Genomic DNA, 25,860 nt, shown 5'->3' on the forward strand with positions numbered 1-25,860 from the left:
TCACAACAACAATCCTCTGAGTTACACTGAGTTACACTGGCTTAAGAGCACGTGACTACCCTATGTCAGCTACTGAGTTTCAAGCTGTGTAGGGACTAGAATCTGGATCTCCTATGTCCCTCTCCAGCACTGACCACTATGCCTCACTGGCTCTGGCAGTTGATTTTCAGTAATCCTCAGCAAAGATTATCTCAGCAAAGAACCAAACTATATGCTATACTATTCACACTTCTTTAAAAGATGTTATTTAAAAAGGTGTGCTTAACATAGTCACTTTCTATTTTGAAAGAAAAGCAACTGGATTAGGGACCCATTTTTCACTAAATCTCCCAAAATTCCTACTTGCCCTTGAAGGTGTTGTGTATTGCAAACAGCACCTTTGGGGTCACTTAGCAACAAAGGAATTTTGACAGGAAATTGGCAGCAGACTTGATTTGAATAATTAATTTTCTTTTAAAAGAAAAATAGCATTCAGCAGAGTTTTAAAAATGTGTGATCAATGTAACATAGAATTTGGATGTTAACTGCTAGGAGATGAAAACTTAATTATAAGTGGTCCACATGTTGATTATTCAATTCAATATTCCCTGTTTCTTTGCCTCTCCTACCAAATTTATCAAAATCTCTTTATTCTTCATTCTCTTTCCTCTCTTTATCATGTTGTTCCAAATTCTAACTTTCTTGCCAACTGTCTTTACAGTTTTGAAAATCTAAACCACAGAATTATATGATGCATGGGAACTCAGCCTTATGTGCATTACTTTAGGATATACTGCATTTAGATTTTTGTGATGCAGAACTGGACGTTGAGTTCAACAAGTTGTAAGGAGGGGGAGTTTCTATGAGCTCATCTACTTTTCTATAAATATGAGGAGAAAAACTGTTTGAACCATTGAGGTTTGCAGAATTAATTCACAAAGCAGCACAGCCATTGCCAAACAAATAACATTTTGCAAGTAACAAAGATTTGTTACAGCCTTGCCCAGTAGCTGTAAATGTTAGATTGTGCCTGGCAGGCTGGTAGTAGTTGACACGATTAGCTTATTGTCCCATTAACATCAACCTGCAAAGGGAAATGAGCTAAACAAATAATCATATTAGCTTCTTGCCAACCTAATCTTAATTACTGACAGCCTTAATAACCAACAGGCAGGACAGAGAGCTTCTGCCATGCCCCAAACCAGATGGTGCAAGAAGAGTAGAAGATGAATCCAAGGATGATCAAGGGTTATGAAAATAGAGATTTTTTACAAAAAGCCAAATCCTACAATTTTAATTTTCTAAACAAAAAAATCCAAAACAAAACATAAATGATGGAGACAGACTGGTGATCTGTAAAAAATCCATTATCATCCCCACTGGAAAGTCGAGTGAAGCAGAACTGAGCTACTTTATCCAGGCACCAGTCAAGTGGAAACCAATTCATTTTCCTGCTAAAGAACACAACATGTTCATGGCAATCTAGCAACAACATTCACTTCCACTTAATGACAAACAATTCTATTTATCATGGAATCACAGAATAACAAGATACACAATGAAGTAAATTACCACTGTGTGTGCATAAACTGACACAGGGCCCTGATTCCTTAGGCTGCAATCCTATGCTGATTTCAGTAAGGCTTACTTCTGAGTAGATGGGCATAAGTTTGTGCTGATGCTGAAGCCCTGTTTAGAAATATGTGAGTCCTCCCTATTATTCAAGTGAGGGAGAGAGTGGGGATGAGCCCATTGGCCCCACTCCTTCTGCTGCGTTGGCACCTACCCAGGTAATCAGTTGCATCCAAGAGTACCTGGGGCTGATTGGTAACTACTGCTAAAAACCTTGTTCAGGAAAGGAATGTTTGCTTTTCCCCTAAAGTTATGAAGGTCTTCCAAGCTGAGGGAGGATCTCTTTGGAAGTAGCCTCATCAATGCCTCTTTTAGGCAGCATGGGAGCACTGCCTCTTGCAAAAAAGCATTATCACCTCCCTGGCCCAGATGGCTGCCCCTTCCTTGATGGCTTTTACAACCCAGGAGGGCCAAGGATCCAGTACAGAGGTGGTTGTGCAAGTTTCTCTAGTTAATGAATGGGCCATGACCAGGACTCCAACTTGACATCCAGCCTCTGTAGCTCAACAGGATTGCTATACAAGTCGTTAACCTGAGTCCTAACACTTCTCCACAGCTTCTCAGACATTTGGAAAACCAGGCAAGGAAGTAGAACGGAAGGAGCTGAAAGCTGCCTACTACTGCTTCATTGTCACGCAGCCCCAGCCATTAGGCTGGTTGAAGAAGTTTTCACAAGATGGATGTTGAGGCTCCATTACATAACATAGAAACACAGAAACAGAGTGAGTCAGAAGGGGCCTCCTGGGACATCTAGTCTGATCCCCGGCTCCAGCCGACTCTGCTCACGACATGCCACCATGTACATGTCCAGCCTGTCTTTGAACACCTTCACTGATGGGGCCTCAACCACCTCCTGTGGAAGCCCATTCCATACCCTTGATGTCCTAACTGTCAGGAAGTACTTCCTGGCATCTAAATGGAACCTTGGTTCCATTTGGTTCCCTGAGCTTTGCTCCATTGGAGCGCGTCCTGCCTTCATCTGCAGGGGAGAACAGGTCTCTACCCACCTCTGTGTGACATTCGCTCACATACCTGTATGTTGCCAACATATCCCCTCTGAGTCTTCTCTTCTCCAGGCTGAAGAGACCCAGTTCCCTCAGTCTCGCCCCATACGGCATCCCCTGCAAACCGACCACCAACCTTGTGGCCCTACACTGCACTGACTCTAACCTGGCTATATCCTTCCTGTAATGAGGGGCCCAAAACTGAACACAATACACCAGCTGCAGGAGTACCAGAATAGTATAGAGTGCCAGTAATACCTCTCTCAATCTAGAAGCCACACTTCTGGCTATGCAACCAAGGGTGGCATTCACCCTCTTGACCACCACATCACACTGCTGACTCATGTTCAGTCTGCAGTCAACCAGCACCCCGAGGTCCCTTTCACAAGTGCTGCTCTCCAGGCACTTGTCCCCTAACCTGTACTTATGACACCTATTCCTATGCCCCAAGTGCAAGACCTTGCACTTATCCACATTGAACCATACTGTTGTCCCCTGCCCACTTCCATAGTCTGTCCAGATCCTTTTGGATCTGGACTACCTGCTCCTCAGTTATGGCCACTGCCCCAGTTTTAATATCGTCTACGAATTTGATCAGCACACGGTTCACCCCTTCTTCCATAACAAAGTGCTAATCATTGGCTTATATTTGACTGCTATTTTAGTTCCATCCCAATATTTTTTTCTCTGGTGTGTAATTTTTTCAAAGTTTATAACTCTGGGACTGGGCAGGGACTGTTTTGTTTATTGACTGACTACAAGATGCTATGGGAATCCTTGCATCATAGAATCACAGTAGAGTTGGAAGGGCCATGAAGGCCATTGGGTCCAACCCCCTGCTATTGCAGGACACCAAATTACACCATCCTACTCAGTTTGCAAAGTAATTCGTGTGGATATGATGTGTCTTTAACTTTTTTGACATTTCTCTCTTTTCTTAGTAGAAAACTTAGTAGGTTAATTTCAGTCCTATCAATTAACCTCTCTCACAGTGCTGTGCCCAAGCTATAAGGCTCCTTCATTGGATTGCATGCTCCTGAGGATAAAACACTGGTAGTCAAACAGTCTATGATTCTGAGCTAATAAACAAAATAAAACCTTATTAGTACAACATGCCTATCCGTTTCCAAGATCTTCAGCAACTTATTTCCTTAGTGAATGAAACAATGTATAACCATTTTTGTCTGAGATCACTCACCCTTTCCCTTCACAAACAGTCCTCACTTATAAATCCTCCTTTCCCTTCTGCACTCAGGTTTCTGCCAGTTTCTATCCCTCACACCCTTATAATACTTGACAATATAAGGTTTTTATTCTCTCTGGTTGCTAATGTGTCCTCCAAGTATTCTGCTTCCTTCCTTTTCCTTTCAAATCTTAAATGCTTTTTAGAGCACTATAAGAAATTCTAATAAGAAGGTGTCTCTTCAGACTGACCCCAACTCTGACTGAAAGAAGCTTTTCTCTCATTTCACACTTTTCCAAGCTCCGCCCACACATTCTCAGTCACCAACAATTCATCTCTCTCACTTAGTCCCTCCCCCTTTTTTACCTCCCCTCCTGCTCTTCTGAAACTTACCAACATTTAAAGGAACACACACAACACTTTAAATCATTACAATTTGACTAAAGGAAAAATGATGCAAGTGTTTGCCATTTTATCTAATATAAGAATCAGGGATGCATGTATAGAAACAAATAAATGGAACTGCTAAAATGGCATCTTATTGAGCAACAAGTCAGTCAAAAGTATATCATAAACTTAATAAAATTAATCTCAAGTAGAAGGTACCATTCTTAATTTGGAGAAGGAGGCAAGAATTCCAAGTGTACATAGGATATAATTTTAATCTTATTTTTGTAAATGGGGGAACTATGAATGCATTTCCTGAATAATTCTACTAACCTCTTTTTAAAGTTAAACAGATATGTAGCTCCAGCTTTTAAAGAACTAGCTAGGCAAGACAATGAATGAGGTACTGAATTAAAGCACAGAATACAGATCTGCAAACATTTGTGGCTTTAAAAACATTTATTTCTTCTGACCCCACCAGATAAGCATGACAGAAGATAAGTGTGGTAATTGCAGCTTTGACAAAGAAAGAAAACAAAACTGAAATAATCAAATTAATGATACCCATATAGCACATAAATACCTGGTACAGGTTGCTGGATTCTGAATTGTCATTCTTTGGAAATCCAGCCATAACAGCAAAATATAGTTTTGTTTAACAACACGTGCACACACAGAAAAAGGAAAGAAGGAAAAGAATCCATGGTTTGTTGTTGAGTTGCAAACTTGGTGTGTTTAGCCATAGGTTGTTTCACCAGGGGACTGAGAAAAGAAGACACGGTTTATTAGACTGTCTCCCAGAAAAAAACCTTGTATGTCCAGAAGGGGATTTAGAAGTGCTAGACCCTTCTGAAAATTTCCTTACCAAGGAGAACATCAATGACCACCCAGGCGTGAGTGCATTTCATCAGCTTGCCTAGGCATTGGTGAGTCAGTTTGGCTCCTCAGCTGACCAGCTGTAAGTAGACCTACTTCGCTCCAGCTAAGAACTCAGCTATGGAGCAAGGCAGACCCCAACACCTGCACAGGTTCCACAGAGGCATACACACCTGTGGAAAGGCTTGTTGATATTGAAGCCATTGGTGTCACAAGCAAGGTTTCCCTCTTCGCACTTCCAAAACAGACTGTTCTTTAGAAAAGCTTGTTATTCTCCAATGCACTTCAGTAAGCACAACCAACATAGAAATGGGTCTTTGAGCATGCACAGAGTAGATTGTTAAACCCAATCTAGCAACTACTTCCGAACATCCTCCTTCAGAGTACTCCTTAGCCACCTCCCCTGGGAGGGTCCTTTTGGAGATGGGTAAACCTCTTCTCTATCTGTTGGCCCACCTCTCCTGATGTCAAGAGCAATAGCAGACTTGGCTGCTGCAGGAATTCTTCTTCCATGCTCCCTCCCTGCTGTTGTAAATCCTGACTATTCTTAACACTTGCCTGAACACCTGGGGAAGATGCCCTTGAGATAAGTCCCTACACTTCCATGTTAACATCTGAGGATTCTGATTCCCAGGGCACCTCCTCATCTGAAGAGTCTGAATCTGCTTGGACTTGCCAAGAACACATGCCAAGAATAACTGCCCCTTTCATTCCCAATTTTAAGTACAGACTTATTTAGTACCAGCACTAGCTCAAGGGCCTATTTCCACTGAAAATGAAAAGCTGGCCAAGCTTATTGTGGTAAGCTTTGCAAGAGCCTGGCAGTGCACAGGACCTTATGCCTGGGAGATGACTTCTTCCAGGCCAAAGAGTCACAAATAATGCCTGCCCACGATAGCTTGTTCCCATAGCAGACATACCTTCAGGGCAGTGGCCAGAAGGCCATACACACCAGGATGATCACAGGATAGCAAAAAACAAGTCAAAAAGGAGAAATGATGACAGAAAAGAGAAAGAAAAAAGACCATAGCATCTCACAGAAATAGTTACTGAATGCAGAGAAGTTCCCAAAGAAGGCTACCACAAAAGCAGTCCAAATAAAACTGAGGGGAGTAACAGAAACCCATTATGTATATGTGCACTGTGATGGCGAGAAGGATTTCCAGTAAATTTCCTCAGCAACAGAAGTTTCCTGAAACAGAGCTCCATGTGGTTGTACAGCCCATCAATGTGGCATGCAGAGACCACAAAGAAGCCCGGCAATCAGCTGTGCAGGTTCTCTGACCTACAGGACACCTCAATCCAACCTGCACAGTGTCCTGTGGTTTCTCCACAGAACCTGTTTTTCAGCAAATGGGCAGCTCCAGGGCTCCACCTGCTGGCCTAGCACCAGAATAACAGCCCTGGTAGCTACAGGATTGGGCCAAGACATGTTGCAGCTCCTAGAGATTTGATGAGCACCACCTGGAAGCCCTGGTGCTTCTCCCCAGAAGCTGACCTAGCAACAACAGTGTTGTAGCCTGTTCCTGTATCTTGCTGGAACTTTGCCTGATCTTGTTTCTGCATACCTGGCCCTGCTCTACTTCATCTTACCCTAGCCTTCCTTGTCATGCTTTGTTGCTTTGGAATCCTGCCTGGTTATCTTGTCCCAAGGTGAGATCAAGTCCCTGTTCTCACATCTTGCCTTGTCCACAACGTATTCCCAGTTTGTACCCTTGCTGTGTGACTATGAGTTGGACTTGTTATTGGACTTGCTATTGAATGCTGGACTTTTGTGTTGCCTTATTTCTCATTGCCTGGGTCCCAGTAAATCTGCCTGGTTTACTGCCACCCACGCTCTCGACCCTGACACTGGTGGAATCCAAAGGGAGGGCATCCCTACATTGCCATCACCAACCTGAGATCATGCATAGCAGTGAGCATGCCAGCAGGAAGCCCACTGTTTGGCCCAGTCTCAGATTGGAAATAGCTGTGAGGTGTGCGGTGGGTGGCACTGGGCCTCTACCAGCTGAGCATCCACTCTTCCTTGTGCAGGGAAGTCCTGCCACCCTTCATCCCTACTGTGCTCTTAGACTGCAGATCGCACTAGCAATGTGGGATGGCCTGTGCCTTTCTCTCCATCCTGGAGGTTCAGTTCTGTGTCACATTCAAGCACACAGGGGAGAAAAAATGAAAAATGGGGTGGGGCCACAGTGCATGACATCATTTAGCCCATAGTGAGCTTTGTGAGGGGTAAGCTAGGTCCCTACCCATAAATTGTTCTTTACATCTTGATTAAATAGGCATGGATTAGCTTTATGTGCAAACCAGGTCAATATCTGAGACCTCTATTGGTTCTAAAATCTCTGAATTGAGTGGATTTAAGTAAGCTTTCCATACATACTGGCTCAGCTGCAGGGATATCATGGAATTCCACTTGCTTAGAAGCTATAGAAACCATCAGCACACAAAGTCTAGTGATACATAGGATTATCTGCTGTTGGTTTGAAAGAGTTTAACAAAGGAAGAAGCAGTCAGAACTATCCAAGTGTGGACCAGTTACTAGATTCCATGTAAAACTCATGCATATGTAAGAGCTGTATGTAAACATTTTCTTTGAACTATGTATGCAGGAAGCATATTAAGTACATGAAGCATTAAAAGGTGTTTCCGTATGTGTAAATGGGTAAATTGATTTAAGAATAAGGGAAAACAGAGAGCAAGTAAGCAAGAAGGGGCTCTGCAGATTTCAGAGAGTTCTACTTACTACAGAATAGGGTTAGGGTTTAGAATTTTTATTCTAAAAATATTACCACGAAAAGCTTGGAGTCAGTTCTCCCAAAAATCTTTATATGGGGACTTCCATCATCATGGTTAATCATGTGAAATGAATTTGATCTATTCTTTTCAGTATAGTAACTTGTCCAAAGCATTTATGATTTCAATACATAAGTCAAAGGTTCATGTTGTATTTATGAATGCACATATGTGTGTGCGCACACATACACACTAGTGTATTAATGTACTTATTGTTCTGTCGCTTCCTCCATAATCCATTTTCAATATGTAAATTAACCTAGAGACCTCAAGGCACCCTCAGAAATTAAACACTGCTTTGCAGGTCACTGGGAACTTGGCAGCAACAGCAAATAGACACATGGCTTCTGTGGGCCATTTTACTTTATTTTCTCAACCACACTAGTGATTCTGACTCACCTTTGACTGGTTCGTCCCTTCTTCCTACAGCTTCAGCATCTTTTGTATCTTTGTAATGGATGACAGTGTCTCAGACACTGGCCTCAAACAATATACATAGCAAATTATTCCATTTCTTATCCCCTGACATGGCTTTCCATCATTTCTTAGCGACAATGAGTTCTTTATGGAGTACTTCTTCAAAAGGAACCAAATAAAATAAACATACTTTGCTTGAATATGAAGATGAATGTGACTGAGGAAATTCTGATCAAATTTGGATTTGCAACTACATCAGTAAAGAGTTATTAAAATATGTGAATATGCACTACTTCATAAACACTGTTTACCCTTGCCAAGCAAAACTGACCTCTAATAAAAATGGAAATACAGTGGACCTCTGACAACCAGCTAGAAGGGCAGTCATCCAGATGGAAACCCAGATACTGTAAAAAAAAAAAACCCACTAATGAAAGAGATTAAAAATTGTTCTTGAGTATGCCAATGTGGGTGTTGAAGTACAATCCCCTTCCTAACTGTGATAAATATAAACTTTAATTCAACATTCCATGTAACTGACTATTAAAGAGAGTGGAACAGAGTTAGGGATGTAAACCACAGGGGTATAAATACAGGTAAGATCTCCCAGCTTTGACAGCCTAAAAATGGTATGGGGAATATGTGGTCCTACAGACCACTGATAAGAGTTTCAGTCCAACAACATCAGGCTGTCCACATGCTTACCACTCCTGATCCAAAAGGAGAATTCCTTGCTCAAATGTGGAATTGCCAACCACCAAAGAACAATTTAGCCAGGAATACTGACCTTTTGGAGAGGTAGCATCAGATGCCTTCTTCCAATGCTTTTTACTTTTAAAAAGTTGGAGCATTGTCATTGCATCTCCTGTGTAATATCTGGTTTAGGATTAACATAACTAGTCTACAATTAAGGTCTATTCTGATATAACAGAAGAACTTTGGTCACTCATAGTAATCAAAAGGAGAAATGCATTTGGAATCAATAGAGTGGCAATAAATATTATAAATTGATCCTTTCGGATGGGAGTTTCTCCATATGAGAAAGCCTGCAAGATATAATCTGTCACTTCATTGTTCTTTGGCATTAAAGTAAATTGGATAATGCTGAATAAATACACATTTTTCAGTAATTTACTATGGAAAGTTTCCTATGTAATATCTTTTAATGGGATTTTTATGCTTATAACCAAGCATAGCAATATAGCATACATTAGTGCATCATCCTGAAGCATTTTTCAAGCAAACATGACTTCTATATAGTAGAAAAGTAATCCAGAAATAAAACAATGAAAAAATGTAAAAGAATTGCATGAGGAAACAAGGTAAAGAATATCCTCATAATGTTGCTTGGTTTTGCACACTACTTTAAAAAAAAAATGAAAAATCTGTGTAGAAGTACTATCAGAATGATTGGTCAAATTCCACACACACAGACCTGCTATGATACTGGATCACCCCTGTGATACCAAGAATATAATTCTCGCCTTGGTTGTTTTGCCACAGCATAGACATATCTCAGCTTACAGCATTTAGTTTATAGAATATGTTTCAGAGCTGTGCACAAGGTATTATTAAATCCAAGGGAGAACCAAGGTTACAGGCTGCATGTTTCCAGACTATACTTTTATTGTGCAATTGCCCTGCCTTGTTTATCGAACTGTACAGACAGTCAAGACATTATCTTTATCTATTTTAACCCTCCCATGATTTCTTTTACCTTCCACCTTTGGTCTTACCAGAAATATTCAATTAAGGAAGAAAAGAGGGAATAGATGCACAATGATTTTAAACTGGGAGTGCTAGCAGCCCTTCAGCTAGGAGCATCCCAGGACTTTTGTGCATTTCCTCTTAACCTTGGTCCTTCTGTCCAGCAGGGAGGACTACATTTTGGGATAAAGTTTCATTGAAGAGTGGGCACAGAGCAATCCTATGGCTGCTAGACCGTGTGCATTATTTAAAACTTGTGCTTGGATCCTCTTTTCCCACTTCTTGACTGGCAGAGAAAAGAGCTGTGCTGACTGCTTCCCTGAACTTGTAAGAACAACCTTGGAGAAGGTCTTTTGTGGATGGGGAGGGAGGGAAGGAAGGAAACTGGTGCTGCTAGTATATGAGGTATCCTTGTGACACCTCAACCTCCTTCATCACTATGCTTCTTCATAGAATACTGGTAATCCTCCAAATTCAGAGATTTACAGGCATCCTCAGCAAATTACACCTAAACGCTTTAGCTTCTGTGGAATGAAATGAACATGTAAAATGAGCAAGACATCTATGAAGAAGTGTCTTGTAATTCCCATTTCTGCGTTACTCTGCTTTATCCAGAAAGTATGCATTCCTCTGGCAGCACAACTGTGTCCAGTATGAGAGATACATCTCCATATGAGATGGAGGAGCAGAGAAACAATCTACTCCCTTTCTATTGGCATCTAGCCTTGGTGCATAGCACACACTTTTCTTGTAGAACTGCACAGATTGAAAAATCCACTGAGATACATAGTCAGCTATACTACCACACAACTTCCTTACATCAGCACGACAATTCCCAATGTGATTAGCCTCAAATCTGTTGACAAGCTGTGAGCCACATATACTAACCAAGGGTTTGCCAGGCAGTACAAATATGAAGAATGCATTCTAAGACCTTTCCTCTGAAAAGGACAACTATCGGGCTTTCCTTCTCGCTGAAGCATTGGTGAGCATTGTACTATTTGAGTTTTAAGAATATTGCTTACTCAGCATCAATCACCATTAAGATGAAACTAATTTTATCTCATCCACCAAAAATCGTGGTTATTATGACTTTTGCCCTTGCTTGATCATGGCTGTATTTAGGTCAGATAGCCAAGAGATCAGTAAACAAAGTTATTCCCTGTTTTCTGAATTACCTTTCATCATATGTGCAGCAAGCTATGTCTGAAATCTGACTCATGTGGTAACATATCCACTTATATAACGAGATTTCCTTGTGCTGTCTTCCCTACTGAAACTTCCCATGTGGCTTTCAAGGCTACTGCAGAGGAGAGGAAACCATCCTGCCAGCATTTTCCATTTGGTTGGCAGAATGTTGGACATGCACACAGTAGGCTTGTCAGGAGAGGAGCCGGCTGGAGCCGGGGGTCAGACTAGATGGCCCAGGAGGACCCTTCTGACTCACTCTGTTTCTATGTTAGGGTTAGGTAAAAACAAGTCCAAAATAAATGCTAAACATGCTAGTATTGTTTTGGTAGCAGACAAAAGGCAAAAGCCAGATGGCCCTGAAATGAGCCATTTTACTGGAATCTATTTTCAACAGCATATTAGGCTCATTTTCTTCCTTAGTTACCTGTACTACAATAATAAATTTGTCAGGTTCCATGCAGCCACAATATTAAGAAATATACTGGGCTTTCACAGATTTTGTTCCAAAGCTGGAACTTTTCTTTGTCATTCATTTAAGCTTATTAAACTTAAATGCAATTTTCTTTTAAAGAACTCAAAGCAGCTTACATCATTCTCCTCCTGCTGCTTTCAATCTTATCCCCCAACAACTACCCTATGAGGTAGGTTAGGCTGAGGGTCTGTGACTGGCCCAAAGTCAGCCAGTTGGCTCCATGGCTGACTGGGGACAAGAAACCACATCACCTGAACCTCAGATCTGTGCTCTTAACCACTCTACCACACTGGCTCTCATTTTACTTTTTATTTTTATATTTTATATATCAGGAACTCACTTGTCTCTGAACCATTCTTCAAAAATAGAAAATCCATTTTTTGAAAAAGCAATGTTCTGAGCCAAATGGGTCCCCTGCTATATAGAATCCGACTGTGCAAACCAAGTATATCCTATGTCTCACCCTGATGGCATGAATTTCTTCTAACTGAGTATTCCCACAAGCATATTGCTGACTATTTAAGATGAATACCCAATCTGTCCCTCCCTGCCATTCTGCAAACATGGAACTTCTTCAGGTTGTATGGTCCACATGGCAAAACAGTACAACAGATCTACAAAAAGGATTTTTGAGTTACCCACTCTATCAGTTCTCCCTTTCTGTACAAGTTCTAACCTGAGAGCACAGGAAAACTTAAATCTGGACACAGTCCTGAAAGACAGGAAAGTTACCCATCTGCTGTGAAATATTTCCAAACCGATCAAATATATGCACAGGAAAAGGCATGTCATGATCTATCATAGCTGTCAGCTCTCTGTTCATACACACTGGCTCACCATGTTGATGGACCTGTGCAAAAGAATCTTATGGAGGAATCGAGCAGTGGAACAGAGCCTTGAAACAGAGAACTATCACTTTATCTAAGATAAACATCAGCAATTCTATGTTAGCAGATTAGTCTTGAGAATAGTTTGAATGCTGTCCTGGAGAGTAGTGTCACTTGCCTCTGAAAACACATTTTCAGGAGACACTGGGTGGGTTTGCATGTTACAATAACCTATTGGTCACTGGCAATTTGGTTGTTCTGAGAGGGGGTTGTCCTGAGCCCCTCTCCCTCCCTCTCACTGGTTCCTCTCAGTGATATCTCATGGGACACTGCTGGAACAACAATCCCCTCCCCCTCAACAGCAAAGAGCCACTTCAAGCTCAATGCAACTACTTTGTATTTTTTTCCCTTTTTTTTTTGTGATTGCAGAAGCCAACTTGAAAGCTAGCTTTCACAGTCCACGTTAGGGTAGCCATGGACTTCCTGGAGGCAGTAAGACCCAACAAATCAAGGAGAAAATGCTGAAAGTGCTGTGTATGTACCCAGCACCTGTTCCAGCTGTGCTCTGGGAGCTTCCAAGGTGTTCCAGAGCCTGACATCTGTTGAGAATATCACAACTCATAACTTTAATCAGTGCTGAGATCAATTTGTCTCCCCCAGTCTAATATACCCCCACACCACCATCTTAATAGGCAGACTGAGAAGATTCCAAAAATCCTGAATGATAATGGCTTCTCATCAGTCTCCTGGGTATTAGGCATTTAACTGCAGCCCTGAAAGTGGGACAGAGCCAAAGAAAACAAACCAAGTTGTGGTATTCCTGCCTTGAAGGGACAAATGAAGCTCCATATTTAAAAATACACACACCTTAATATGCTGAAGATAGATTTTTCAGTAACATGGCAAAAGGCCATGTTAACACACACCATAGTGTAAAATGAGAGTGGGAGGGGGGGAGAGAGAGAGAGCACGCGCAAGCAGGAGGGGGGAATGAGGGAAAAATTTTTTTGCCTTCCTTCTGCAGGTATTTTATTCGCATGTATTAAATGTAGGCTCTACAACAATAAGCTATAAATCACTGCCCATGAGAAGTGCCAGGTTGAAAGCAATGGATGAAATTAAAACAACTTGATATAGCTAAGTGCTAATATCAACACAGCAAGTTGAGAAACTTGTCGCTTCTGTACCTAGATGTGAGTAGGTGTTTCAAAACCCAGGATTTAAATAAAATGTCCTTACAAGGCAGTTTTTTCATTAACCCATTTACAAACTAGGACAGTTCTTTCTTTGTTTTCTTAAAAATTCTGCACAACTGGCATTTTCTGCACGATCCCTTGTCAAGCAAGACCACATGATGAACTTACAAATGTTGAAACCTATTATTCTCTTGATCACAATGACTGGATCAAACAGAGTTTAAGTAAATTTTATGTAATGTTTAATCAGCAAGAGAAATTAACATAACAAACCCCCTGCAAGTAAAGTGGGATGATAAGCATGACAAATGAGGAACAGTCATGCCTTACTTGCTACTAAAAAGCCCCTAAATTTCCTTTATGGACAAGAATCCAAGGAATAGGTTGTGCAAGGACTGAAAAACTAGGATACACCTGCCACCAATGAGTATACCATACTGAATCTGGCCAGCTCTGACTCTTCCCCCTCAGAGTTAATGGCTGAGACCTCTGGCACACACATTTCGCAGCACAGGAATAACACGAGTTCAGTGGCACAGAGCATTTCTAGTTTTGCATCTTGAAATGCTGCATTTGGGGCAGAGCAATCAATGATTACGGTTTATTTGATGTTTGTTATTTATTCTCATTCCTGCCTTGATAATCTTACAGGGCTGGGATTTTATGCAATGCTGGATATGGGGAAGCTGGAGCAGAAATCCATTCCAATGGACACAAACCAGTTCAAGTATTAAATACAAGTATGAAATACAAAATGAAATTCTGAACTATACAAGAAAGACCTTGACGTCCCTGATAACCAAGATGGGGTGGGTCACTGACATCGAGCCAGACATTCTGGAATGTGAAGTCAAATGGGCCTTAGGAAGACTGAGCAACAACAAAGCTAGTGGAGGTGACAGTATTCCAGCTGAGCTATTCAAAATCTTAAAAGACGATGCAGTAAAAGTGCTACACTCAATATGCCTGCAAATTAGGAAAACTCAACAGTGGCTGCAGGACTGGAAAAGGTCAGTTTACATTCCAATCCCAAAGAAGGGCGATGCCAAAGAATGTTCAAACTACCGCACCATTGCACTCATTTCACATGCTAGCAAAGTGATGCTCAAAATCCTACAAGCTAGGCTCCAGCAGTATGTGGACAGAGAACTACCAGAAGTACAGGCAGGATTTCGAAGAGGGAGAGGAACTAGAGATCAAATTGCCAACATATGCTGGATCATGGAGAAAGCTAGGGAGTTCCAGAAAAACATGTACTTCTGCTTCACTGACTATGCTAAAGCCTTTGATTGTGTGGATCACAACACATTGTGGCAAGTTCTTAAAGAGATGGGGGTACCAGACCATCTTATTTGTCTCTTGAGAAACCTATATGCGGGTCAAGAAGCAACAGTGAGAACTGGACATGGAACCACTGATTGGTTCAAAATTGAGAAAGGAGTTCAGCAAGGCTGTATACTGTCACCCTGCCTATTTAACTTATATGCAGAGTACATCAGGGGAAAGGTGGGGCTAGATGAATCACCAGTTGGAATTAAGAAATATCAACAACTTCAGATATGCAGATGATACCACTCTCATGGCAGAAAGTGAAGAGGAACTAAAGAGCCTCTTGATGTGGGTGAAGGAAGAGAGTGCAAAAGTTGGCTTGAAACTCAACATTAAGAAAACTAAGATCATGGCATCTGGTCCTCTCACTTCCTGGCAAATAGATGGGGAAGAAATGGAGGTAGTGACAGATTTTATTTTCCTGGGCTCCAACATCACCACAGATGATGACTGCAGCCAAGAAATTAAAAGACGCTTGCTCCTTGGGAGGAAAGCTATGGCAAATCTAGACAGCATACTAAAAAGCAGAGATGTCACCCTGCCAACAAAAGTGCATATAGTCAAGGCTATGGTTTTCTCAGTTGCAATGTATGGCTGTGAAAGCTGGACCATAAGGAAGGCTGAGGGCCGAAGGATTGAGGCCTTTGAGTTGTGGTGCTGGAGGAGACTCCTGCGAGTCTCTTGGACCGCAAGGCGATCAAACTGGTCAGTCCTAGAGGAGATCAACCCTGACCGCTCTTTAGAAGGCCAGATGCTTTAGATGAAACTCAAATACTTGGGCCACCTAATGAGAAGGAAGGACTCCCTGGAGAAGAGCCTAATGCTGGGAACAATAGATGGCAAAAGAAGAAGGGGACGGCAGAGAATGAGGTGGCTAGATGGAGTCACTGAAGCAGTTGGTGTGAGCTTAAGTGGACTCCGGGGGATGATGAAGGACAGGAAGGCCTGGAGGAATGTTGTCCATGGGGTCGCGATGGGTCAGACACGACTTTGTGACTAACAACAACAATGTGAAATCCTAAGAATAAGAAATGCAACCCATAGGCATTAACAGAACTTGCTCTGTCCAAAATAACTATGAAGCTTTTACTTAAAGCCTATAATGATAATAAGGCCAGAGAGGAACGGGAATAAAAATAAATTACTATTTTATATCTGGGAAAGACAAAATATCTGAATGAACTTAACTGATAACAATGCAATCCTTTATGAGGAAATCAAGCAAGCATGAACTTATCCCATTTCAGTTTCTCAGAGATGGAAACAGAATTGCCATAAAAAGCAAGAAAAGAATCAGATGACAGAGTTTCCTGATGAACTCCTTTCCCTGTGAGCCAAAGGCACCTATGTTAGACAAAGCTAACCATCAATTCAGAGAGAGGAAATGCAAAAGTTTCTCTGGGAGAATTAATTAGGATAGAAGCAAGCCTATTACAGCAAGCTCTCCTACCAGGCTGAAAATGGGCTCTGCTGAATACTTATGCAACATTTCAAATATCTGTGAACAATAAGGCTGACATGTGCCCAACAAATTCCAAGATGGCCTCAATTACTTCCTGGCAACGATGCTCAGAATGTTTTGTTTTTGTATTGTAACAGAATGATAAAAGACAGACATACTTCTCTTCTATTGCAAGATGTAGCCAGTAGTAGAATTAATATACATGAAGTGCAAACATACTTTCCTATATTTGAGTAATAAAAAGAAAACAAAGAATGCTTAGCTCTTCATTCCAAGGCTGAACAGCCTAGACATTGTAAAAGCAGTCAAAGTCTATTGCGCAACACCCACTGGAAAAACACGTAGCACTCTCATCTATAGAAGCCTGGTGAAAATTCAGAGCCTGTCAACATTTTCACAAGTCATCTAAGGCAAGGTCACTGAAGACATGCAGACCTTTTTGTCCTTAGGGTTCCTGCAGAGCCAGACTGCATTCAGGAATGAAAATTAGGGGGGAAAGTTTTCCTCTTCCATTTTAGTGTTGACAATATAAATGTGGCAGTTTTCTAGGTGTCGCCTCTGCCTGAAATGAGTGATTGGCTTCAAAAAGCAATATTTTTGGGAGGAAAAAAAAAGCTAGACACCTACACTGGTGTGGCCATTTTAACCTCAAGAACTCTAGAGCAAGAAGATGCTGGCTGTAAAGCAGGCAGTGAGGAAGACAGTCAACAGGTCAGAACATGCTCACTGTGATGCCAAATGTATGTATATCCTAAAATTGCCTGTAGGAGAATAGTAAGATAAAGGGTGAATAAGCAGCTAGAGGCAGATAGTTGCTTGTAATGCACTACTGGGCATTTGAAAGATCCCTGGGGAGTCCGTGATCCATCCTACTCATTCTTTTCTCCCCATAAAAAGCATAAAACCCCTGAAAAGCAAACTATCAAAGAGCCACTTCACTCAAACAGAATGTTTTAAATGTCTACATTCAGAAGAGTCTATAGGTACACACAAATATTTCATGTGCTCATGCAAAATAAGTATGTTTACCACCATGCACACCACATATGCACATTATGGCTAACCTGCATTAACCACTGGATATTGCAGTGATCCTCAAAATGTCACAGGTATGAATACAAGTTTGACAAGAGAGAACAGTAAACACATATGGCAACAATTTGCTTTCCACTGAATATCTGTTTGGCTCTGGAGGGCCGTCTTAAAGTGTATGAAAGCAGGTAATATAGAGAATGCAAAGATCCAGCTGGATCTTCTGCACTTCTTTTCCATGTTTGGTCCTGTTCAGGAATTGAGTTGAGCTGAGATCAAACCTTTAAAAACTGGGGAACAATAGTAGACCCCTTCTTTGTACAAAATATGCGAAGTACAATAAGTCCTCTCTGTAGAAACAGAACTTTTACAGTAGGCACTTGGACAGAAGGTGGTGGGTGAGCAAGATGGTTTCATGGACTAGCTTGGGCTTACTTCCTGCTGAACATCCACAAAAATGGTCACCATGAAGCGGATTCAGACCAGAGAGAAAATGGGACAGAATCTGGAGAGCTAAGAATATCTGATGGATTCCTACCTCCAAACCAAATTCATCACACACTGCTATGCTACAATGTGTTCATTCAAACTGAACTCACCACCAATACAAAAACCTCCACTGTAGTTTGCTTAGGCGTACTATATCTGTGGACAATTTGTCCATTGTGTAGTGCATGGATGGCATTGCTCCATTGTAAACACACCCATTTGACTACTACTCTTTCCATATTTAGATATATTGTACTGTATTATTGTGCGTGGGTAGCAATGCTTGGTTCCGCTTCCAGGATCTAGCAATCTTTGCAGAATTGAACTCATAGAATGTTGCCCCTCTCATTTGTACATCAGAGGATCAAATTACTCCACTGCAAAAGTGGGCTAGTCCAGATGTTACATCAAACCACTTCCAGCTCTTCCAATATCCTCCAGCTTTAGTAGCAAGCTAGCCATTACACTTGAATGAGGCATGGTGTGCACAAGACATTAATGGCCTGGAAATCATCATCTGAATACACATACAATCCAGAGTTGAATCACAAATAAACATGTCGAGAAACAATCCAGGGGAAATCTTGCCACCAACCTACATCCTAATTACTATTCCTTTGCTGATTTATTTAAATACAATGCAGCAATCTCACCAGGGGAGGAAAGGTGAAGATGGAGACCATGCAAGCCTGAACCTTGCCGTTTATTCACATCATGCTCAGCTATGGTTCATAATGTCATCCAAAACAGGTCTCTGCCTAATGTAATTGGGAGAGGGTAGCTGTTGTGAAAACATCAGTGCCAAACTTTCTAGTCTGATCTCCACATAAAAGAAAAAAGGAACAATTAAACTAAATGTTATAGTCACAAGAAATAGGAAAATATATTCCTTGGTAAACAGAATTTATTTATAATCAGGTCCAATGACTATATCAAATATTTACAGCTGTTGCTTCCAAATCATTCCCTTTGTTTGCACAGTCTCTCTCTCTCTCCCCGTGCATGTCAGTATCTTCTCCCTCTCTTTGAATCATGAAGAAAGGTGTTTTAAAATGAATCTGACTGCAATATGTTTCCCTGGCACTTTTCTTTTATGTTGGTGTGGAATATATCAGAGCCATAAATTTTCTTACCCTTCTGTTCTGTACATTGAACATCTCTCCAGAGGAATTTTTAGCACTCCATTATTCAAACCAACAAACAGTGATCTGTCACTGTGCAATATTTGGAGGCTCTGGATTGGTTCCTTTTGGCTGGCTGGAAGAATCTGCATTTCCTCTAAATAACAACTCCTTAGGCTCTTATTAGTGGTAGAAAGTGCCTTCAAAATGGTGCCATGCTCTAGCAGAACAAGAAACAAGAGACAAGTAAATCTTCAAGATGTTGCTTCAGGTTAACATCCAGTACACAGAGTTAAAATTAACTACAACCCATTTAACATGGTTGCTATTGACACAGTTTTGCTTTTTCTTATGCAGGCCTGGAAAAACACATGCAAAGAAGAAAAAAACAATCAAATCACTTTTGGTAGAAACCTCTTTGCTTGTGCATTCTGATACTGAAATTATATTCAGGATGCATAGCGGACATGTGGATATCATTACTGAACTTGCTAACAAATGGTAGATTTGTATTAAGGAAGACACTGGAGAAGAACACACTTATATATGTAAAGCAATTGCAACAGACTGGGGTACTCTAGGAATGACAGCTATCCAAAGAGGGTACAGAATTCTGTCTAGTACATTTCAGCTGCACGTATAATTTGCAAGGTTCTTTTACAGTTAATTTAAACATGTAATGTGTGTGTGTGTGTGTCCCAGAATTATTCATGCAAACATGTATGTGTGGTCTTATTTGTTCTAAGTTTGAAGCCCAAACACAATGACACAGGAAATCTACCAGTCTGTAACCCCAGATTCAAAAGAAACAGCATATTACTTCCATTTGAACATCAAGACAGACTAAAAACCATTTCATTCTTGCATAGCTCGGTGGTCAACCACATGTTGTCACATGTAACTTTAACAGTAAGTTGACCTTAATATAGTTAGGACATTTGTCTAGGCCTTACCAGGAGCTATGACTCACCATCTTCAGTAGTATGTATAAAATAAGCATTGTAATTATATGCTGCAGTCATTTTATGGTTGTAATTCTATGAGTACGTTCTTGGGAGTAAGTCATACAGAACCTTAGCAGAACTTACTTCCAAGTACACATGGTTACAGTTTGAACTATAAACCCTAGAATACCTAATACCCTTAAGAGTATAACTGCTGCACTGCCTCTGCCATGCACTGTGTTCCGTTGTGGTTAGGCCCACTGTGGGAGGAAGGGTACACTTCAGCAGAGCCTGGATAGCCTTCGGGCTCCAACACAGGCTGCAATCCCATTACCATGCAGGAGAAAGGGAGACTACACTGTAGGACATGCTTTGCAATGTTGATTGAGACTCATTTCCCTTATCTTTGTACCTGTTTCCCAGATCTTGTAAGATTTGTTGAAGCAGTATTAGAGCAGAGGAGAGCATTATTATGGCCAGTGTGTGGCTGATCTAGAGTGTGCTTGTGCAGTTAACCTGGGACTTGCAGTCTGACTGCCAAAGAGATTTGTGCTTCCTGTGTTGCATCCTGTGTGAAGAACTAGCAATCACAGAGTTCCTTGTCCACTGACAGGGACAGCTGGTGGGAGGCACAAAGCATCATCATAACTAGGAATACTGATACAGGAGATGGTGGTGGCCTCTGAGGCTTGTAAGAGTGACAGACAGGCCCAAAATATATATTTTTAGCCAACTATGCATGAGCTCTACATTTGCTGCACACTGACAGTGACTGTGGCAGAAACTCCCAGATATGTCAGTAAGTTGATATTCATCAAAAATTGTATAGGTTCTTTTATGGGGCAAGAACAGTTAGCCATCTAGCTGTTTTGCCTATGTACAAGAAAAGCCACAAGTGAAATTTACTTTGGGGACATAATTCAAGATTTTACAATGAAAAACTTTAGAAGAATAAAGATGTTACGTGAACTTCTATTTATACTATATTTGCAGCCAAATTGGCCCATTAGAGAAAAAAAATCAAACCAACAACAAAATTAATAGTATTATCAAGACCAACACATATGTTATGGTAAACAGTGAGCAAGCTTACAGAAGTCATCTTCAGGCTGTATGTTATATTAAGAAAAACAGTTTTAAAAATGGGGAGTGGCTCATGGTAGAAACCCCCATTTATACAATTTCAGAATAAAAAATAATAATTTCAGAATTAATACAGAAACATGCAGCAGACTATGCAGTAGGATCATTGTAAATACACAGAATAGTCACATTATATATTTCACCTGCGGCAGAAAAGGTTACGATTGGTGCCTGAACATGATCTCTAAGAAGTGTTAAGAGCACATTCCTACTACTAAATAGATGTAACATACTTTTGAACTCACAATTGTTTTAATCAGTATTTTAAACTATTGATTTTGCTTAAATTTTATTTTAAAGTGCTGTTGTCTGCTCTCAGCACTGACTTGAAGTGGCACAGAACTAAAAAACAAATACATGCATGCACAGGGAGAGGGAGGGGAAAGAGAGAGAATAAGCACAATTCCTATGCTAGATGAAGCCCATAAGGATATTTTCATTTTCACATTCTACTCTGACCATTCTACCATTTATTTCTGCAGCTATGACTTGCTCAAGGAATTAACTTTTTTGTCAGTGTGATTTTTCTTACTGGAAATACATCAAAGCTAATCACACTCAAAGTAAGTGGCAGTAAAAGGTAGATAAATTATTAGTCAATCTGGTTGATGATAACGTCTGAGTCAGAAGACAACTCTGTAGTCATGGGATAAATTATAAAAACACTTAAGGGGGCCATATATCTTAACATAAAATCAACTCATTCATTATATATAATGAAATTATTGGGGGTTTTTAAATGGAGCTCAGACATAAATTCTGATCAATTAAAATATTTAACTTAACTTCCATACCAAAAGTAAGTTATTGCTCATAATTCTCTGGGGACCTCTCCCCAAGCCTTTTTTACTTAAACATTCTACAACTGAAGGGCTGCTTGGCAATTAGTTCCATGGGACTTGGGCAGCATATTTCATTACGTCCAAATGAGATGTACTATGATTCACACAAACCAGAGTTTGCCTACAAAATCAGTTCTGTGTACATTAAGGACATTTCTGAAATGACTACATGCAGCTTGATGGAAAACTGCCACATGAACTGTGAGGACACGGAAATAACTCAAGCTCATTAAGTCTAAGATCCATGCAAACAGGATGTTTTATTCAAAAGTGAGACTCAGAACTGATTAGAACTCAGTGGTATAGCACCGGCTTCACATCGGGAAGGTCCCAGATTCAATTCTGGTATTTCTAGAAAGGAAACATCCTCTGCCTGAGACCCTGAAAAGCTGCTTCCAGTCAATGATGCCAACTATCTGACTGCATGCAAGACAGCTTCCTGTGTTCCTCACAATGCTTAAAGAGATCCTAGAAACCTGCTTTCCATGTATGCATCACCTGAAATGCTATCCAAATGCAAAAACCAAGATGGAGGTACATGTTTGTGTGACTGAATAGTATTCTAAACAGATGTTCACACTGCCAGGAAACTATTTTCATTTTGCCAATAAGACACAGTGAAGTAGAAAAAGGGCTAAATGACCCAGAAAAGGGTCAGATGGTTGTCCAGCTACCTGGGGGATGCCATTTATTTCCCATTTTTCCTTAAAGTGAAGTCTCACCAGGAAAAATTGGTCATTTACATTAACTTCCCCTTACATTTGTTCATGTAAGAATCACAGATTGAGGAATAGAGCATGTTTCCTATGCTCACATTGGCTTAGCCGACTTTCCATGATCTTCAGCAGATGCTGTGCACTGTTTCTGGCATCTGAATTTACTAGAATCCCTAGAAACCAGGAAGCAAATGCCATACTGGGGGAATTCAGCAAGGAGAAGGCTATCACAATGAGACATCTTCCAACAGTGATGTGAGCCCAGACCTACAACTTCTACCATGCAGTCACATAGGGATGTCTGAAAGTAACTAATGTAAGTGTCTTACTTGAAAATATAACCTCTTTTGCTTATGGGTCAAAAGAGTGGGTTGGGCGAAAAGATTGGTACGTCACAGCAACAGGACCTTTGTTTTGCTTAGATTAGATATACCCAAATTTCTTCTGCTTCTCAATATAATCTCAACTGTAGCCTGCACTTCCCAAATAATCAATCAGTTTCCAGCTTCTGATAATTATCTCCCATAGTCTTCTATTTCTGAAAAGACTTGTGGCCTGAATTACTTACATCCGCAAATGGGATGACAGAAGTTTCCTAGATATAAAAAGCACTTACCTGTCCCAATGTACATCACATGATAAAGTGTGTCCTTGCCTTGAACTATGTCAACCACCAGCTTAGAAAAACGAATGTTGTCCTGAGTGACATATGGATCCACAGAGACTGGTTGCACCACATCATTCATCAGGAATAAGCGCTGGGCATCCTGCAGGATCCTCTCAGTCAAGTTTTCATTAGGGCTATCATCATTCAATATTCCACACTGAAAGCAAAGAACAGTATATCAGTGGTTGTTTGTACCGGGTGTATTACAGTTGGAAATGTTTTTTTCCCCTTTCCTTCCATCATAGAGACACATACAAATGATGGTCCTCTACCCAGTGAGAGGTTAATTTACACCCATGTGGTAGACATGCAATACTGTGTATGTTTAGCTGGAAAAATAAATCCCACTGATTTCAGTTGACCTTTGCCACAAGTGGGCATGTAAAGGATTGCTGCCCCAGAATGCAGAAATTAAAAAATAGCTAAATGAAAAAAGAAGGACATGCAAACATAAGATAGACTTAGAATCTGTAGACCAAAACCTTTCTTGGGGTTTAAAAATCTCACCTTGGGTTTCTGAACAGTGGTAACAAAGTTTTCAATATGTTCAATATTTGCATTTCTTCCTCACATTATTTATACTGCCTCCCTTCCCTTTATTTTAAGCCAAATTTAGGAATGGCCTTCACCCAACCTCCCATTCCTATATCCATGCAGACTTCATTAGTAGCAATATTTCTCATGGCAATCAATGACAGTCCTATGGAAAAGGGAGCTAAAGTTGGAACTGGGGTGATTTGGGACTTCTTTGCCTTGATTCCATTTGATATTGTGTGTTTTTCAATAACATTAACCAAAGGTTAATCATATGCAGTATTTATAGCAAGGTATACCTATTATTTTCCTTCCTTTCTTGGAATAAAAGATTTCTGGAATTTTCCCTTCATCCTCCAAACAACAAAGTGAGGAATTAATTCCCCCCTCCGAATAGTTTTTCTCAGCCACTAAATTACCTTTGTCATCTTCTGAAGGTCCTTTCATTGACCTCTTGTTCCTTTTGTACGTGAAAAATTTTCTAATCTTTTTTTTTGCAATTTTCCTGTCGCTCACCACATACATTTTGTTTTCTTTTGGGAAACTCTCATCTTGGTTTTGTAATCTTTTATACCTTCTCTGTTGCAGAGGCTGTACACTTTGCAAGACCAAAGTTAATCTAGAATATCTCTTACTGCTGTAAGAGATGCGAAGATGCAGTATGATAGGCTTCCAGTTGCATCAGTGAATTAAAGACTGGAAGGCACCTAATACATACAAAATCATTCACTGCATTCTGGCGCCAAGAATGTTGCCAAATGGCACACCTTTTATACTGAGGATCACAATAAATTCATTTAGATTGGTTCAGAATCATTTCTGATATTCCTCCAAACATCACCATGGCCATTCTTTTTTGCATTTCACCCATCATTAGCACCTGCATGGGAGTTGGTGGAAGAGGCCACAGTCATAACCTTATCTGAGTGCTAACAAACATTGCTTCTTAGATATACTATGATAACACTGCTTGATTTGGAGGCAGGGAGGGGGAGGACTTGCTACAGCCATTGGCATTTAAGTAGATATACTACAGTATGTTCTGTTCTGAAAAAGCAACCAGATTAGTATTGGCTTTGTAACCTCCCTCCTTTTGGGAGGTTAAAAATACGTAAAGTTAATATGCAAAGTTTTCCCTGATTTCCCAATCAGCAAGCTGAAATAAAGCAGCTCCAATGCTGAGACTAGATCAGCGGAAAGAATGGACAGCAGACAATATTTTCTATTCCCTTCCTTAAACTGTCTTCAAAGTTTCCGGACTCATAGGCTACAAAATAACATTTTGAATCAAGCCCTGCAACATGACTTTTTGCAGTATTCCTAAGTACCCTAGAAATCCCTAAGTAACAGAAACTATGTGGCACAGTAGTGTTATTTAGGTACTGTAAATCTGAGCAGAGTTGATGCGTGAAGTCAGCGAATGCATTAGCTTTCCTGCCCTGCTGCCACTCATTCATTTCTGTCACATTCAACTCATGGAGGCTAAAGTTCCGAAGAGGACAGACTCATGCATCTGTTGGGATTTGTCCCTGGAAGCTCTATGTCTAAGCAATCATTGTCCCACACTGCACACAAATGTGCTAGCTGTTGCCCCACATTGCCTAATTTTAATGGTTCCATCAAAGAGGAAACATTGCTGAGTATGGATGAACTGAAGTTGCATTAAAATACCTGAAAATTAGGGATGGGGTTTATTGTTGGCAGCCATGCAGATCTTGGATTTTCTTGGTATCGGAAGGGCCCATTAAAGGCTTGTGTAATAGCACTAAGATTGAAGGCACACACTGCTGAAGCAGCAATACTGTTTCTGGAAACAAGGGCAGAGGGAAAGAGAGAGGAAGAAAATCCATTTAATTTTTAGAACACTGACACTTTCATCATAGCAGACATCAAATCTTGCTAAACTAAATTGCA

The 25,860-nt window shown here is 40.6% G+C and overlaps 1 protein-coding gene across 1 annotated transcript in view; it reads right to left on the reverse strand.

Annotated features, from left to right (window-relative positions):
- Nucleotides 1–25,860, reverse strand: part of SEMA5B (semaphorin 5B) — a 303,228-nt gene that overhangs the window by 58,131 nt on the left and 219,237 nt on the right. Inside the window, exons 10-12 of the mRNA XM_044438272.1 lie at nt 25,618–25,753; nt 23,362–23,569; nt 19,113–19,320 (exon numbers count right to left, since the gene is read on the reverse strand). Of these exons, the coding sequence (XP_044294207.1) occupies nt 19,113–19,320; nt 23,362–23,569; nt 25,618–25,753 (552 nt within the window). The remainder of the gene's footprint in view (nt 1–19,112; nt 19,321–23,361; nt 23,570–25,617; nt 25,754–25,860) is intronic.

The sequence above is a fragment of the Varanus komodoensis genome, unplaced genomic scaffold (genome assembly GCF_004798865.1).
Source record: "Varanus komodoensis strain SLA01 unplaced genomic scaffold, ASM479886v1 scaffold32, whole genome shotgun sequence".
Taxonomy (NCBI): Eukaryota; Metazoa; Chordata; class Lepidosauria; order Squamata; family Varanidae; genus Varanus; species Varanus komodoensis.